The 16,578-nt window shown below is 66.0% G+C and overlaps 2 protein-coding genes across 2 annotated transcripts; one reads left to right on the top strand and one right to left on the bottom strand.

Annotated features, from left to right (window-relative positions):
- The first annotated feature begins 64 nt into the window (after positions 1 to 64).
- Positions 65 to 3,620, top strand: RRP9 (ribosomal RNA processing 9, U3 small nucleolar RNA binding protein). Its single transcript, XM_087743104.1, has 15 exons — positions 65 to 163; positions 281 to 363; positions 437 to 558; positions 658 to 731; positions 841 to 882; positions 1,116 to 1,242; positions 1,460 to 1,584; positions 1,837 to 1,929; positions 2,037 to 2,137; positions 2,240 to 2,374; positions 2,537 to 2,599; positions 2,679 to 2,824; positions 2,923 to 3,002; positions 3,124 to 3,197; positions 3,288 to 3,620. Exons 1-15 carry the CDS (start codon positions 86 to 88, stop codon positions 3,391 to 3,393), a joined length of 1,449 nt encoding a protein of 482 aa, XP_087599230.1. The 5' UTR covers positions 65 to 85; the 3' UTR covers positions 3,394 to 3,620.
- On the bottom strand, positions 3,611 to 15,216 carry GRM2 (glutamate metabotropic receptor 2). Its single transcript, XM_087743102.1, has 6 exons — positions 15,083 to 15,216; positions 11,323 to 11,936; positions 8,068 to 8,905; positions 6,273 to 7,336; positions 5,302 to 5,476; positions 3,611 to 4,882 (listed from the first exon to the last, which is right to left on the bottom strand). The coding sequence occupies exons 2-6, from the start codon at positions 11,773 to 11,775 to the stop codon at positions 4,809 to 4,811; spliced, it is 2,604 nt and encodes an 867-aa protein (XP_087599228.1). The 5' UTR covers positions 11,776 to 11,936; positions 15,083 to 15,216; the 3' UTR covers positions 3,611 to 4,808.
- Between the last annotated feature and the right edge of the window lie 1,362 nt (positions 15,217 to 16,578).

Below are 16,578 nucleotides of genomic sequence, written 5' to 3'. Positions count from 1 at the left end.
CCGTCCGCCTGCAGCCAATAGGCGGGGCGGGGGCGTGGCCTGGCCGGCCGCAGGCGGCGCGGCGGGCACCACGTGTGGCGGCAGCATGGCGGCGGCGGCGGGCGGCCGGAGGGCCAAGGCCCCGCGCGGGGCGGCGGGGCGGCGGCTGCGGCCGCGGGCGGCGGTGAGGGCCGGGCCGGGGGGAGGGAGGGGGGCGAGAGGCACTGTCCTGGCGGGGTCTCTCCGGCGGGTGTTGCCGCGCCCGTCCCTGTCCCGTGGATCACCCCCGTTCGTCCCGCAGTTCCCGGGCGCCGAGGGGAGGCCGCGGGCGGCGGCCGGCCGGCCCGTCGACGAGGAAGTGTCCAGCGACTCCGAGCCGGAGAGGTAAGGGCTGCGGCGGGGGGGATGGCGGTACCGGTGGGGGTGCCGGTGGCGGTGCTCACGCCTGTCCCCGCAGCCCGTCGTTGGGGCGGCGGCGGCGGCGGGAGGCGGCGGCGGCGGAGGAGGAGGTAGAGGAGACGCCGCAGGAGAAGAAGCTGCGCCTGGCCAAGCTGTACCTGGAGCAGCTCCGCCAGTACGGTGAGCCCTACCCGGCCCCGGTGCCGGTGCCCCGGCGGGGCAGAGAGGCGGGCAGCCCCCGGTGCTGAGCCCGGCCCTCATGCCCCGTGTCCGCCGCAGAGGAGGAGCGGGCGGCGGCAGAGGAGGAAGAGACGCCCGCGGATCTCATCGGCGGCCGGCTGAAGGAGGACGTGGTGAGCAGGGAGCAGGGCGCGTCCCCTCGGTCCCGGTGGCACCGGCGGGCTCTGTCCCCCGCCCGCGGGGCCGGGGCCGCCTCCGCTGAGCCTCCCGCTTCTTCCCCAGCTCGAGCAGAAGGGCCGGCTGCAGCGCCTCGTCGCCAAAGACGTAAGTGCCCAGCGCTGGGGGGCTGCCGGACTGTAAGTGCCGGCTTGGGGGACACTCAGGCATGGCCACGGCTGGTACCCCGACTTGCCATGCCAGCTATGGGACCGTGGCCCTTCTCCCGCCCGGCGTGCCGGCTGCTGGCGCCCTGGAGAAGGAAGGGTGCTGTGCTCGGGTGCTCCCAAGCCTGGGGAAGGGACCGGGGCAGCCCAGCTCACATCCCGCTCTCCCTGCAGGTGCAGCCTCCGGATCCAGCCAGCATCCGCGTGCTGCGGGGGCACCAGCTGCCCGTCACCTGCCTGGTCATCTCTCCGGATGACAGGTTCATCTTTTCTGCTTCCAAGGACGGCTCCCTCATCAAATGCAAGTGTTCCCCCGGGGCCACAACCGGCTGTTCCCCCAGCCTGAACCCTGCGGGGACCCTGCAGCAGCAGGACCGTGGGTGCCTGTGGAGGTGGCTTGGCCCCTGGCCCCTCTGGGGATGTGCACAGGCATCGTTCTGGGCTCTGTGGGAGGCTCGCTGATGCTTTCCGGAGTGGTGGGAGGCTCCCAGGGGGTGACGGTGGTGCCTTTCCCGTAGGGGAGGTGGAGAGCGGGAAGAGGCTCTGCGTTGTGCCCGGGGGGAAGAAGGGCACTGAGGAGCGGCACATGGGGCACGCGTCGCATGTCCTCTGCATGGCCATCTCATCGGATGGCAAGTACCTGGTACGGGCGAGTGATGCTGGCGCTGCCATGTGGGGCGGAGAGGTGGTGGTGGGGAGTGCATCTCCTCCCGGGGTCCTGGGGAGCTGTATCTCGTGCCCAGGTATACTTTGCTGGGTTAAAGCAGCCCGTGCCTCCGCCGGAGTCAAGAACGGGTCCCTGGGACCCCCCAAAGCACATGGGGTGGGAGCAGAGGCTGGCACGGGCCGCAGGTCCCCGAGGAGCAGGTCTCGGGTATCCCCTGTGTTCTGCCAGGCTACGGGAGACAGGAACAAGATGATCATGATCTGGGATGCAGCCACCTGCAAACGCCTGCACATCTTCACCGGGCACCGCGATGCTGTCTCGGTGAGTCAGGGGCGTCAGCTGTGACGCCTGTGGGGCCAGGCAGCGCCATCCTCCCTGGTGCCCCTCACCGCTGCCCCCCAGACGGACGTCTGTCTGTCCATCCGCAGGGCCTGTCCTTCCGGAAAGGCACGTACCAGCTGTACAGCGCCTCCCATGACCGCTGCGTCAAGGTCTGGAACGTGGCGGAGAATGCATATGTGGAGACCCTGTAAGACCTGGGAGGGGGCACCCCGCTGACCCCCCTCGCCGGGGGCAGGCGCTGTGGCGGAGGGCCGTGCTCGCTGCAGCTCTTTGCCACCTCTCCCTCCAGTTTCGGGCACCAGGACGTCATCACAGGGCTGGACAGCCTGAGCCGGGACTGCTGTGTGACGGCGGGGGGACGGGACGGCACCGTGCGGCTCTGGAAGATCCCCGAGGAGTCACAGCTTGTGTTTTATGGGCACCAGTAGGTCTGGGGTGGGAGAGGGGGCGGCGGTGTGAGGGTGCCAAGCGTCACCAGGAGCCTGCTGGCACTTTGGGAACACTGACGCCCTGGTGAGCCCTTGTCTCCTAAATGGAATCCCAAAGCACGCTCGGCAGTGCTGGTAGTTGCCTGTTCTCTTTGTAGGGGCTCCATCGACTGTATCCAGCTCATCAACGAGGAGCACATGGTGTCGGGCGCTGATGACGGGTGAGCGCGGGGCTGGCTGGTGCCCGGGGTGGGCAGGCGGTGCCCCCCGCAGCCCCCTCACCCCTCCCCGCCCTGTCAGGTCCGTAGCCTTGTGGGGGCTGACAAAGAAGAAGCCACTGGTGCTGGCCCGGCAGGCTCACGGCATGCAGGACTCCCAGGGCCTGCAGCAGCCCTACTGGATCTCCGCAGTGGCCGCTCTCTGCAACAGTGACCTCCTGGCTACAGGTGTGTGGCAGCTGCTCTGGAGCAGGGGTCTGGGGAGGCTGTCCTGCTCCCTTCCCTGGATCAGGATGCACAGCAGGAGTCTCCTCTCTCTGCCCCAGGCTCCCACAGTGCCAGCGTGAAGCTCTGGAAGTGTGGTGAGGGATTTCGGAAGCTGGAGCCCCTCTGCGACATCCCCTTGGTACGGATGGGGAGGTTGGGGATGCTGAAGCTGGGCTGGGGGTGTCTCTTGGTGGGGGCTCCCCTCCCCGGGCGGCAGGAGGAGACAACGGGAGCCCCTCACCCTGCCCTGTCCCTTCCAGGTGGGTTTTGTCAACAGCCTCAAGTTCTCTGCAGCCGGCGACTTCCTGGTGGCCGGCCTTGGACAGGAGCACCGGTACCGTCCCCGTTCCCTGCCACTGCCCGGGGGCAGCCCCCTCTGCGCTGCGGCCCGGCCGAGGGTGACCCCCATCTCTCTCATCTGTAGGCTCGGCCGGTGGTGGAGAGTCAAAGCAGCCAAAAACAGCATCTGCATCATCCCCCTGAAGCGGAGGGCTGCAGCCCCCAGCCCTGAAGCCCCTGACAGCTCCTAGCCCCCTGGCCCCGGAGCTGCGTCCCGCGTCCTTCATGCGACCACCCTCCTGGGGCCGGCAGGGCACGAGTGGGGGGAGTCACATGGCCCCCCGCCCCTGCTGGCCCCCATATCGTGCTGTGGCTCTGCCCTCTGCGAGGGTCTGCCCCCTTCCCTCAGGTTCAGATGGACATGAGCTCTGGAAGAGTCCATTTTAAAAAAAAAATAACAAAACCAAACCAAACCAAAACCACTTTATGTACATAAATTATAAAAAAAAAAAATCACGCTCTTGCACACGGAAAAAATCTACTCTTAAAAACTTGGTTGGGCTCAAATACCTGGGTCCTGTTAGTTGCCCTCAGCCCCCGCCCGACCCCCCGGGCTCTGCAGGGGCCGGGGGGGCAGCGGGCGTTGAGCCCCGCTCCTCTGCCCTGTCTCCCACGAAGGGGTGAGAAGCACCATGCAGAGCGAGCGGGGGGACGGAGGGGGCTTGGCCCCAGCCTGGCAGCGCTTGGCGGCTTTGCCGGGGCCGAAAAGGAGGAGGAAAAGGTGAAAACGTGCAAAGGGCCTGGGGCGGGGGGGTCCTCTGCTGGCCCAGGGAGGGGGGACGTGGGACACGGCTTGGCACAGGGGGGACATGAAAGGCCCCACCCCAGGAAATGGGGGTGGGCAATAGGGCGAGGGCAGTGGGTGCTGGGGCAGGGCTCGGCGTGGCTCGGCGCAAGCGAGGTGTGACTTGGTGTGGAGTCGGGTTGTGCACGGCGGCTTGGGGCAAGGGGCTTGCACCACAGCTGGTGCAGGGGTGGGGAACGTGCACCACGGCGCAGTTCAAGGGCCGGGGTCTGTGCGCTGCGGCTCAGTGCAAGGGACGGGGGGCACATTCACCGTGGCTCGGGGCAGGGGATGGAGGGGATGATGTGCACCTCAGCTCAGTGCAAGGGACAGGGACCTGGACCGTGGCTTGGGGCAAGGGACAGGGGGACACGTACCAGGGCCCAGCGCAGGGGATGGGGGAATGCGCAGAACGGCTCAGTGCAGGTGACGCAGGGGACGTGCACCACGGCTCAGCGCAAGAGACGGGGGGACATGCGCCATGGCTCGGTGCAGGTGACAACAGGGTCGTGCGCCACGGCTCAGTGCAAAGGACTGGGGATGTTCGCCACGGCTGGGTGCGGGGACAGGGGGTAGTGCACCAGGGCTCAGGGCAGGGGACAAGGGATGTGTAACGTGGCTCAGTGCAAAGGAAGGGTGACAACGTACCATGACCCAGCGCGTGGGACGCGTAGCTCGTGCTGGGGCGGGGGCCGAGCCTCCCGCCTGCCTCTGGCCCCTGAGCGGGCGGTGCCGCGGGCGCTGCTCTCCCTGGGGAGGGAGCCGGGGTGCAGTGCGGCCGCGGGCAGGAGCAGCACCACCACCACCTGGCCTCCCCGTCCTTCACAAGGACGACGTCGTGGAGTCCACCACCTCACGGCCATTGCACACCGTGGGCACGTACTGTGAGGCCGAGCCTGGCCGGGAGGGCAGCAGTCAGGGGCAGGCTGGGGTCCGGCAGCACCACCCCGCCCAGGGCATCCCACTGTGGTGGGCAATGGGTGCCCAGGGTGCTCTGTCCCCCAGGGCTGGGGTGGAGGGTGCCCAGGGTGGCCGTGTCCCCCCAGGGTGAGGATGGGCCCCCAGGAGCGGTCCCCCCCCAGCAGACCATGCTGCAGCCTTGGGGCTCGCAGCCACATGAGATGGGGGGAGATGGGGGATTGGGACACAGCCAGGGCTGAGCCATAGGGGACACAGCAGCCTCTATCCCCCTGTTCCCAGCTGTGCCCTACCCTGCACCCCTGTTTCCTTCAGGGGCCCGTGCTGGGGTGCCCCCAGCTCCCTGCCAGGAAGGGGGTGCTGCCCCCCAGCCCTTCCCCAGCCCCCCTGCACTCACCGTGGGACTGGCTGGAGCTGGCGCCTGCCACGCTGAACCGAGCGGTGCCCACGCGGTGGCTGGCCACGTTCTTCTGGGGTTGGAAGAGTATGATGTGGAGCTTGGGGGTGAAGAGGCAGCCAAGGACCACGGTGCCGCTGAGGCTCACTGAGACACACATGGTGGTGGTCTGGACCTGGAGACAGCGGTGCGCATCAGGTGCTGCTGCCACCAGCCCTCTGCCCTGAGTGGGGCAGGATGGAGCCCTCACTGTGGCACCAGCCACCTCCCACCGGGCAGAGCCTGCTGCCTGCACCCCGCAGGCACATCCCACCCTGCACTAGGTCCCTCCATCAGGGTGGACCTGCCGGAGACCCGTGGGCAGAGGATGGGCACTGCCCTGATGGGGACACGCTGCTCCTGCAAGGGGGGTGCACCCTGAGCCGCACCCCACCCAGCCTCACCAACACCCCTCATCCCACTGCCTGCTCCCACCAGGGGATACAGGTCCTCTCCAGAAGCCCCCGACCGCAGCCACCCCCACACAGTCCTCCAGAGCTGGCAGGGCACCTTGCTGGGGGGTTGAGGTGGTGCAGGGTGCACCCCACGCTCCTCCATCCCCCGCACTGCTCAGCTTCCCAGGGACCAGGCGGGCCCTGGGGTTGGCATTCCTGCGCTGGGGCTGAAGGGTGGCAAGCACTCCTCTGCAGTCAGGTCAGAGGGGGTCTCTGGAGGTCTCGGGGGCGTTTCCCATCCTCACCCTAGCAAACAGTCTGCCAAGGGCAGTCCTTCTCCCCAGGACTCGTTACCCCCTCAGCCATGCTTCACCCGGTAACGAACGCCCCAATGCAGAGGTGACCATCACCAGGTCCATGGCCGAAGACCCTTGCCCAGGCCCACGCAGCTCCTAGCCACAAACCCTGCGGGGCCCAAGTCACCAGGACCGCTCAGATCAAGCCCTTTTAGAGTCCCCCCAAAACTCAGGCTCTTACTCGGTAGTCGCTGGAGGTCACGTAGAAGATGGGCAGGAAGGCCAGCCAGATGATGCAGGTCGTGTACATGGTGAACCCAATGAACTTGGCCTCGTTGAAGTTTTCGGGGCATTTCCGTGTCTTGAAGGCATAGACCGTGCAGAGGACGATCAAGAGGACGTTGTAGGTGAGTGAAATGAGCATGTTGGAATCGCGGTTGTTGCACTTGAGGGTGACGATGTACCTCTTGTCAGGCTCCGTCTCCTTGCCTGTGCCGGGGGTCTCCACCAGCAGCCAGATGATGACGATGATCAGCTGGCAAGAGATAAGGGCCATGCAGATGACCACCTGTGATGTGGGGCTTATGAACCGGGGGCGCTGGACCCCCTCCTTCACCCCGCTGAAGATCCTGGCGATGCGATTCGTCTTGGTCAAGAGGGCCGAATAGCAGACGGCGAAGGACGTGCCCAGCCCCAGACGCCGGAGCGTGCACACCTCGGTGGAAGGCTTTGCGATGAAGATGAAGGTCATGCTGTAGCACATGAGGACCCCGCTCAGGAGAATGTAGCAGAGCTCCCGGCCTGAGGCCTTCACGATGGGCGTGTCATTGTTCTTCACAAAGACTCCAAAAACAAAGAGGGTGGAGAGAAAACCCAGGCAAGAGATAGTGACGGGACCAATGGCCCAGGCGTCTTTCCAGCGGATATACTCTTGGGGCAACTCGTAGCAGCCGTTCAGGGTCTCATTGGGCCAGTAACCGAGACCGCAGTCCATGCAGGTGAACTCATCCAGCAAGTACTCGTAGGGCTGGCAGGGGATGCAGATCCAGCAGCATATGTCTCCGGGCTGCATGCTCTTTATCTCATTCTTCTTGCAGGGGTCGCTGCACTGGGACACAGGGATGGAGGTCTCAGCCCAAGGGATGAGGCTGGTGTTGAGGATGAGCCCCTCAGCCCAGTAGCCCACCTTCTGATACTGATACCGCCCGTCCATGTGGTGATAGTTGAAGATGTTGTAGCGCCCGATGCCATCACCGTAGCGGTCAAATCGAACGACACTCTTGGTGTCTGCTGGCCTGAACGGAGCTGGAGGGAGAAGAAGGGGAGATGGTGACTGCCATGGGGCAGGAGAGTGCTCGCTCCTGGCGTGGAGGCAGGGCCCCTTCAAAGGGTCACATCCCACCATAGTCACAAGCAAATGTCCAACCTGTTGCCTGCCTTCACTCTCATAATTGCTGCCTATGCACACATTAGGAGCAGGAAAGCAACGGTTGAGAACTATATCTCCCCACATGCCTAAATGCTCGGCAGCCCCAGCCAGCTCTGCAGGGACAGAGCGGGATTTTTCAGCCTCCATGGCTCTCAATGACACCTGGGTAGCTGGGCTCAGCCCAAGTCACAGAGGACAGACGCACTTCTAATTCATCCCCAACTATGCAGGTCCCTGATCAAGGTTCTCCCTCCACTTTAATCCCTGAAATGTGAATAAATCATGGTGCTTCCAAGTGAGGTCTCCAAGGCCTGACGTTCCTGGAGGGGCCCCTGTGGGGCCGGTCCCACCCAGCTCTAGCAGGATGGAGTTGGTCACCAGCTTCTCCACACTGGGGACAGAAGGCCTAGATTGCCTCCCAAGGGTGATGGTGAGCTGTTGGCATCTTGGGACAACCACAGCCCATAGCACAGGGGTCCCCAGGTGTGCGCAGGCTGGAGGAACCGGAGGGCTTTGGGTCAAATACGGGTCTCCTTCCTCCTCCCCGTCCCTCCACCCATCCCTTTCCAGTTAGGCAGCCGAACCTTGTCTCCATCTCTGGACTCACCATCAAAATTAACATTGAGCATAAAGTCCTTGTAGAACCTCTTGCCATTGACGGGTTTCATGGCGTCGCAGAGCTTGGTGGTGTTGGGGCAGAGTGCCTGGTGCATGCTGTGGAGAGAGTGGGCCATGGCATAGACCGCATTGACCACAAACGTGATCTTGGACTCTGGCTCAAACTTGCCTGTCTTGAGGGAGTACCGGCTACAGTCCTGCGTGTGGAAGCTGCACTTGAACTTCTGCTCCCAAAACTCCCGAAACCAGGGATTTCGGCTGTTATTGTAGGGGTTGAGGTTACGGAAGTAGGCAGCAAACTCTTTAATGGGGTAGGCTGCCAGCTCGATGGTGATTGCTCCCTCCGCCACTGCTTCACTGCCAGCCACCACGCTCTCCAGGGCTCCCCACCCATCACTGGCCACCCACATGAAGGACACGTTGGCTCTCTGGGCAGCTGCCAGCAGCTCCCGGGCATCTTCGCTTCGGGTGAACAGCACAACCACTCTGGCATTGGGCTTCTGCAGCAGAGCCCGGAGCACCCCATCGTAGGTCTTCTTGTTCATGGAGCGCCCCACCTTCTCTGAGGTGGCGATGCAGATGTTGCGCATGCGGGCTTCTTGCTCAAAGGCCTCGATCCCTGTCTCCCCGTAGTCGCCCTCTGAGGCCACGGTGGAGACGTAGGTCCAGTTGAAAAAACGGAGGATCTCCGCCATGGCTTTGGCTTGGTAGAAGTCTGGTGGGACGGTGCGGGCGAAGTAGTCATAGCGGGACTTGTCACTGAGCTTGGCGCTGGTGGAGGCATAGCTGATCTGCGGAATCTGGAAGAGCCGCAGCAGGTTGGCCACCTGCGTGGAGGAGGAGAGGTGAGCGCCTGAAGACGTGGCCTGGCGAGGGACGTTCCCACCAGAGGACCTCTGCCCAACACCATGGTGTTCCCAAGCACGACCGTGGGGCTGATGAGCAACACCCCCCACACACCTGGAGGGTCCTGGTTGATGGACAGATGGATGGACAGTGCATTCACAAGGTTACCTGAGACCTCAGACATGCTCATTTATTTTTCTTTGGTATTTCATGCACTCCCCGCTGAAATTTTGGGCTGGGGAGGGGATAAATGGATTCATGGCAAAAGCAGAAACTCCCCCGCAGGCGACCTGTGGGAGATGCTCATGGGCAAGGAGAAAGCCGGGGCACCTGGCAGCTCCACGGCATGGGGGGAAAGGGCTCTGGGGGCCGGGAGCCAGGTCAGAGCCCCCCCAACCTAGCCTGGGGGGGCTGCAGAGCTGGGCCTGGGGACCAGCGCCTGCGCATCCCGCATCAGGAGCTCCAGCAGGACCAGCACCTTTCAGCCGCTCGGCAGAAGCTCTCGTTAGCTTCAAAGGGGAAAAAACCCCACTAATGAGGCTGTTAAAAACCCAGGTTCTTGGAGCAGCAAGGGGGGGCTCAGGCACGCTGGCAGGGCCAGTGAGCCTGCCCACATCTCACTGCTCCCCAGGAGAGAGATGCGGCTTAATTAACATGGACAAATGTTCTTGACAACAAAGTCCCCTAATGGCAAGAAGGCCCCCGAGCGCAGCAATGCCGCCGCCTGTCCTCGCCGCACAACAGGAGCTGCCAGCCGGCCATGCTGTCCCAGCGCTGCTCCTGCTCCCCAGCTGGCACACTGGCTGCCCGTGCCACCACCTGCCTGCCCGGGTTTGGGATGGTACCCCTGGCCATGGGGACACACGGGGTCCTCCAGCAAGGGAAGGGACAAGCGCCCACGTGGGCTGGACCAGGGTGCTGTCTCCATCACCAGGCTCCAGCTTTCTCCACCCCACGGCCAGGGGGATGTGGGGACCCAGGGATCAGCGGATGGGATTCAATACGCCCTGGGGACTCGTTAAATCTTAGTGAGCGCCTGGGGCACCGGCAGCCCCCAGGACTCAGCTGGGCCCTCCGGCTGCCTGCATCCTCAGGGGATGCTCTTCTCCCTGCCTAAGCCAGTCCCTGGGTCTGCAGAGCCACAGGTTTTGGGGAGCTGCACCCCACCCAGGGTGACAGCCTGGTCTGAGGCTCAAGGTGCCTGTTCCCATGGGATCACTGGGGACATGGGGGCAGTGGCCCCTGTGCCCACCCTGCTGCAGCCAGGCAGCCCTACATCTGAGCCCCGTGGAGGTGGGTGCCCCTTCACAGCTGGCTGCTCCTCATGGGCTGGGTTTAGGGGGGGCAGAGGGGACAGTGCTCCCTCGTGCTGGGCAGCTCTGCCTGCCGGGAGCAGTGTCCTCACATCCCCACCGCCGTGTCCCTAGTGCCATTCTGACATCAGGAGCATCACTGCCATGCCAGAGGGTGTCTCTGACATCAGGAGTGTCACCACCATGCCAGCGGGGGTCCCTGCACCTGGCCGCCCACCCATCCTATGGGGGACAGGATCCACGGGGCTGCAGGTGAGCCAAACCCCGCTCCCGCACCACAGCAGCCCCCGGGGACAGCCACCCACTGGATACCTGGGCAGCGCAGCAGCTGCCCCCGCCAGCGCTACGCTGGCCAGGAGGGACTGGGACAGCCATGGCGCGGCTGTGGCCATCCAGGCCTGGTGGCGGGGGCAGCTGGTCCGCCGGGCACTGGAGGTGGCCACTCGCAGTGCCTGCTGCATCCAGGCCTGGTGGCATCGTGCTGTCGCCCGTCTGCGGGAGGAGCAGCGCCTGCAGGCTCTGGCAGCATACGTCAGGTGGGAGAGGGCCAGCGTCCTCCTCCAAGCCCATGCCAGGATGTGGCAGGCCAGGGACCGGTACCGGCGTTGCCAGGAGGCAGCTCGCACCATCCAGGCCCACTGGCGGCAGCGAGGGATGCGGCAGCATGGTGGCACCAAGGACGGCGTGGACCTGAGCATCGAGATCATTCTGGGCTCAGGAGCTGTGCTTGCTGCTATAACCCCAGGAGGGGAATAAAGCCCCATCCCCACGTGGGACGGATACAGTGGCTTGGCTCCCATGGCTTATGGCAGGTGGGGGTGCTTCTTGCAGCCCCTGAGGGGACCCCAGCCACCATCAGGGTTGCAGCCCCCCCACAGTAGCAGAGAGATGGCTCTCTCAGTTGCCAGGCTGGTGTTCCCTCCCTGTTGCAGAAAGGGGCACAGCATCACCGCAAGGGATACAAGAGCATCCCTGTGCCACACTGGCAGCGGCATTATTGCACTGCTGCTGGGGTTTTACACCCCCGCCCGCCATTTCTGCAGACCCCCCAGCCCCATCCGAGCCCCTCTTGCCTTGGGGCGTACCTGGATGGAAACATCGCTGTAGGAGCCCCCGATGACGCCGGTGATGGCAGTGGGCACGTCATCATGGACAGCGTAGGAGCCGTCAGGGCAGATGTGCTCGGAGCCATCCACCCTGGTGAGGGAGGCGCGGACAAAGTCGAGGGATTGCTCGAGGGCATAGGTGTCCTTGGAGCAGGTGTCGAGGATGTGGGCACCCAGCTTCACCCCCGGCAGGATGCTCCCATCCTTGTTGATCTCGTCCAGGGCGAAGAGCATGGCCTCCAGGCGCTGGATGCCCCGGTGCTCATTAATCTTGCCACAGTCTTCACTCCCCACTCCTTTCTCATGGACAGGGAAGAGGCCCCCAATCACCAGGTCCCCGTCCATGCTGATCTCCTTCTTCCCAGCCATGCCATGCCCGGCGGCCAGGCAGGTGGCCAGGCGCATCAGCCACAAGAGGGGGGGGACCGCCATGGGGTGTGCTGGTGCTGGATGGGGGACCCGTGCCACCCGGTGTCACCTGCTGCCACCCGTCAAGGTGAGGGCAGGCAGTCCCCAGGCATCGGGTGGCGGGGGTGGCACGGCGTGGTGTCAGCGGGAGGGGGGTCGTGCCACCCCAGCAGAGCTCTCGGCACCTGGAAAAGTGAAGAGAAAAGCCGCTGGGTCTGTGGGCTGCAAGGCGAGACAGGGACTGTCCCCAAGGGCACTGCCAGGGCTGCACAGGTGAGCAAGGGCATGAGCCAGCCTGTGCCCCCCACCTCAGTGCCCCCTGACTCGGGGTGCCCTTCAGAAGAAGCCTCCACACAGAAGGGCGAGCTGAGTGGATGCAACAGCTCCCGCAGTGACCCGGGACCCCCAGGGCACCCGCAAGTGACACAGATCCCAGGGGACAAGCAGGGGTGCAGGGACTTGTCCCCCCACAGCAGTCCCCGGGATGCATCAGCATGGGGAGGGGGGGCACAGAGCTGGCTCCCGCAGCAGCACCGGGCAGAGCAGCCTGCCGGAGGGCAGCTTGCCAGCCCCTAAAACATCCAGGGCTGGGGGAAGGAGCCAGGGAGGTCACCTGGGGCAGGGATGTCACCCAGGGCAGGGAGCCCAGGCTGGGTGGATAGAGCCCACGCCAGCTCCGAGCCAAGCCCCCGACCCACGCAGCAGCATCAGGGGTGCTGACAGCTCCCAGCCTCCAGCCAAGAGCACTGCCAAAAGCAGCCGGCCATGAGCCCACTGTGCCTGCAGCACCCAGCACCCAGCCACTGCTGTATTTTAATCCCCATCCCCCTGGAGCCCACCCACCCTGGCTGCTGCCCCCAGTGCTGCCCATGGCAGCGGGGCCGGAGCAGGGACACGCCACTGGCTTCATCCTCCCGCAGCGATGCACAGGGCAGGCTCTGGCAGCCGCGGTGCTTTAGAGTCTGTTCTCTCACCACCGCCCCTTCCTTCCCTGTATACTAAATTCAGAGATTTCAGGAAAAGTAAGAGCCAGGTTTGCTGACTCCCTCTGCAGAAAGCACAGAGGCGCAGGGGAATCAAAGGCTTTTGCAGCAGGCAGGCCTTTTTTTGGCAGGAGATGCGGTCCCCTCGGAGATCGGTTGTCTTTTCCCAAACCACGGGAGATTTGTTTCCCATTTGAAGCCAACTGCTGAAATCCCGCAGGGCCAGTGTTTCAGGGGCCATGGGAAAAAGAGACCCCTGACAGCCCAGAAACCTCGGGCTGCTCTGGCATGGGAAGCTGCCGGTGCCACAGTGGGTCCCGGGGCTCACCCGCAGCCCAGCAGAGGAGGGTGCTCGTGGGGGCACATGGGGTGGGAGGGTGATGTCAGAGAGTGCTGCCCCCCCTGCAGCCCCCTGCAGCCAGTACTGAGGCTGCTCTCCCTGGGCAGGAGCAGGGCACCCCTCGATGCCCCTGTGGTGCTCCCAGACAGGGGATGCCCGTGGCAGGAGGAGCCCTCTGGCAAGCAGCCGGAGCTGGCAGTGATGCCCAGGAGGATGCTGGCAGCAGTGTGGCACAGGGTGTAATGGGGTGGGGTGGTGAGATGCATGTGGACCTCCTCCTCCGCATCCCAAAGTGCCTGTCCCCAGGTGCTGCCTACCTGTGGTGAGCCCCCAGCTGCCTCAGGGCACCTCCTACCTGACCCCTCAATTTGAAGGAGTTTGGGGAAGAGGCCGGGGAAGAGGCCAAGGAAGAATCCCTGCCTTATTTCAGGCAGTGAATGCTTTTGCGAGACCCAGGGTTTCCTCCATCAGGAAAGAGGCTGCAGGCCCATGGTTTATTGATGGAGCCCATTGGCAGCAGGCTGAGCCCAGCACAGGGGTCCGTCAGGACCGGGAGCCCGGCTCCTTGGTGTCCGGCTCTTCTGGGACAGTTGGCAGGACCCACCAGATGAAAGGCACCTTCAGGCAAAGCACTCCCAAGAGGGCAAACCATCGCCCACCCTGCAGTGAGCCCTGAGGGATGCTGCGAACAGGGCTGAGGCCATCCCCACAGCTGCTCAGCTGGGTTGGCACGGTGCCTGGGGGAGGACAGCCCCATGAGAACATCTGGAGAACATCTGGGGAAGTGAAGCACCTGGCAGGGCAGAGCCAAGTCCAGCCCGATGGCCACGGTGCGATGGGAAGGCTCCTGCCAGTGGCTGGCTGCTGGCAGCCTCCCCTCCCAAAAGCATCGGCGAGCAGGATGGGTGAAAAGGTGCCGTTGCTCCTGTGTGCCCCGAGCGCTTCCCACCCACCCCCTACCAGGAGACCTGACCCTCTCCGACACCAGCACCCTTCGGGGTGGCATGGGGCGTGTGTGAGAGAAGCAGTGCTGGGAAGGCGCAGGGTGAGCCCAGCTTGCACAAGCCGCCATCATCACCTCCCTCGGGGGTCACCTCCCTCGGGGGTCCCCGGAGGTCTCACCTCCCCTGAGCTCTGCCAGGAGCCCCACACCTCCGTTCTGCCCCATGGTCTGCGAGCACCGGTGCCCCGTGGGGCCAAAACGCCTTCCCCGGGGTGCTCGCCCCAGCGTCCCCTGTCACCGTGGCTGTTCGGCTGCTCTTGCCCAGCCTGGCAGGAGCGTGGGGGCTCGGGGAGGCGAAGGCAATGGGAGGGGCTGGGGTCACGGCCTTGGCCGATGCGCCCCAAATCCCGTCCCAAACTCGCCCTGGGGTCTGGCTGCCCCGGGAGCCCCCCCCAAAGCCACTGCTCCCCCCGGCCGGGGACAGCCGGAGGAGGGACCCGGGGGGCGGCAGCAGGGGCAGGGGGGCTGTCCCCGCCGTGCCGGCCGGTCACCCCCGCTTCCCTGCCCCGGTGACGGCGGGCAGCCCCTGCCCGGGGCCGGGGGGCTGCGGCGGCGGGGTCCCGCCGGGTGCCCGCTGCGGGGGTCGGCGCTGCCGGGGCACCGGGGGGACGGGGACCCCCCCGAGCCCTTCTCCCGGAGCCCCGCGGCCCGGCGTCTTGCGCCGGGCAGGGGGGAGCCGGCGGGACCGGCCCCGGTGCCCCCCCCCCGCCCCGCCCGCACCCCCGGCCCAGCCGGTGCCGGTACCGGTGCCGGTGCCCGGGCTCGGCTCCCCTCCCGCAGCCCCGGGAGCCCCGGCACCGGCTCCGAGCACCGGCTCCGGGTACCGGCCGCCGAGCCCCGCCGTGCCGCGGCCCCGACGGCTGCGGGGGCATTGCCGGTCGCCGTGCCCCTCCGCCGCGGGCACCGGGGCTCTGGGGATGCGCGGGCGCCGCCGGGGCACGGCGCGGCCCGAGGCCACGGGGACGGGCGCGGCCGGGAGCGCCGGGGTGGGACCGCAGCCCTTACCTGGACCCGGCGGGCTGTGCCGGGAGCCGGTGCCGGTGCCGGTGCCGGTGCAGCGGCTGCCTCGGAGCTGCGGCTGCCGCCGCCTCCCGCCGCCGCCTCTGACACTCCGCCAGCCCCAGCCGAGCGGAGCCGCTCCGCCCCCCGCCCGGCCCGGCCCGGCCCCGGCCCCCGCCCCGGCCCGGCCCCCGCCCCGGCCCGGCCCCGGCCCCGGCCCGGCCCGGCCCGGCGGGTAGCGGCACCCCCGGGGCCGCCCCGCCTGCCCTCCGCCCGCTCCCGGCACCGCCGCGCCGGGCAGGGCACCGGCAGGGCCGGCGGCTGGCAGGGCTTGGCCAAAGCCGGGGGGACACGGCCGGATCCAGGCAGTGCACAGGCAGGACACAGGCAGGGCAGGCAGGACACAGGCAGGACGTGGCCAGATCCAGACAGGACATGGCCAGAGAAGCCAGGGCACAGGCAAGGCACGGCCAGATGCAGGCAAGGGATGGCCAGACCCAGGCTGGGCAGAGGCAGGACACAGCCAGAGCAGGCAGGACCACATCCCCTGGCAGAGCCGGCAGGGCACAGCTCAGCACCCGCTCCCCCGGCCCCAGAGCCCCCCGTCTCAGTCCCAGCCCAGTGAGAGGGGTCCCAGCTCCAGCTCCACAGCTGGAACCTGGTGCCCCCAGGGCCGTTCCCCCCTGCCCAGCACAGCACCCCCGCAGCCTGCCCCCTTCTCCCCAAGGCCTTGGGGGGCACCCAGCGGCCCAGCATCACCCCGCTGACCCCTGCGCTCCACGCAGCCCCCGGCACTCACCGTCAGCCCAAGCACCAAGCTGGGGGAAGGCTTTGGATGATGTTCCCTGAGCTGCCTCCTCCGAAGGCAGAGGCAGTGGCTGGATTTAGTGTTCCAGGTCTCCACCGCTTGCCCAAACCCTTTTTGGAGCCATTTGGCCGCCCAGGATCCCGCTGTGCTGTGTCCCCATCGGTCCCATGCTGGCAGCCCGGCTGTCCTGGAGAGTTCCATGGCTCAGGGACAAGAATGGGACGAGGATGACACAAGACCCCCAGGGATGGGCAGGGGCCAGGGGTGCCTCTGGGGCACCACCACAAGTAACCACCTCCCTGCCCCATGCCTCAGTTTCCCCACTGCCAGCCGCTGTGCTTGCAGGCTGCAGTCTGGGGCACTGCAGCAAGAGTCAGACCCTCTGTGTGTGTTCCCCCACCCAGCAGTCCTGATTTGGGGGGGGGCATAACCCAGGACCTCCATGGCAAGGTCCCCCCCTGGGGTCCCATGGCACCAAGACCCCAGACCCCACCAGCTCGTCTCTTTTCAAGACTGTTAGCACAGAGGGAGCAGAGCACCAGGGAGAGGAGCTTGCCTGGGCTAGGGGACCTTGCCACCGCTAGCCGGGAGGTGCAGAAAGCCGGGGAGAGCTGGAGACGTGCCGTGCCGAAGGATGCTGGCACTGCCAAGGTCCCACTTCCCTGCCAGCAGACAGGACCTGGCACGAGACCCG

This window comes from Nipponia nippon, unplaced genomic scaffold, assembly GCF_047370975.1.
Source record: "Nipponia nippon isolate SJK-2023a ecotype South Korea unplaced genomic scaffold, ASM4737097v1 scaffold_9, whole genome shotgun sequence".
NCBI lineage: Eukaryota > Metazoa > Chordata > Aves > Pelecaniformes > Threskiornithidae > Nipponia > Nipponia nippon.
The sequence above is the reverse complement of the archived record's forward strand: the minus strand, read 5'-3'. Positions and strand labels throughout refer to the sequence as shown.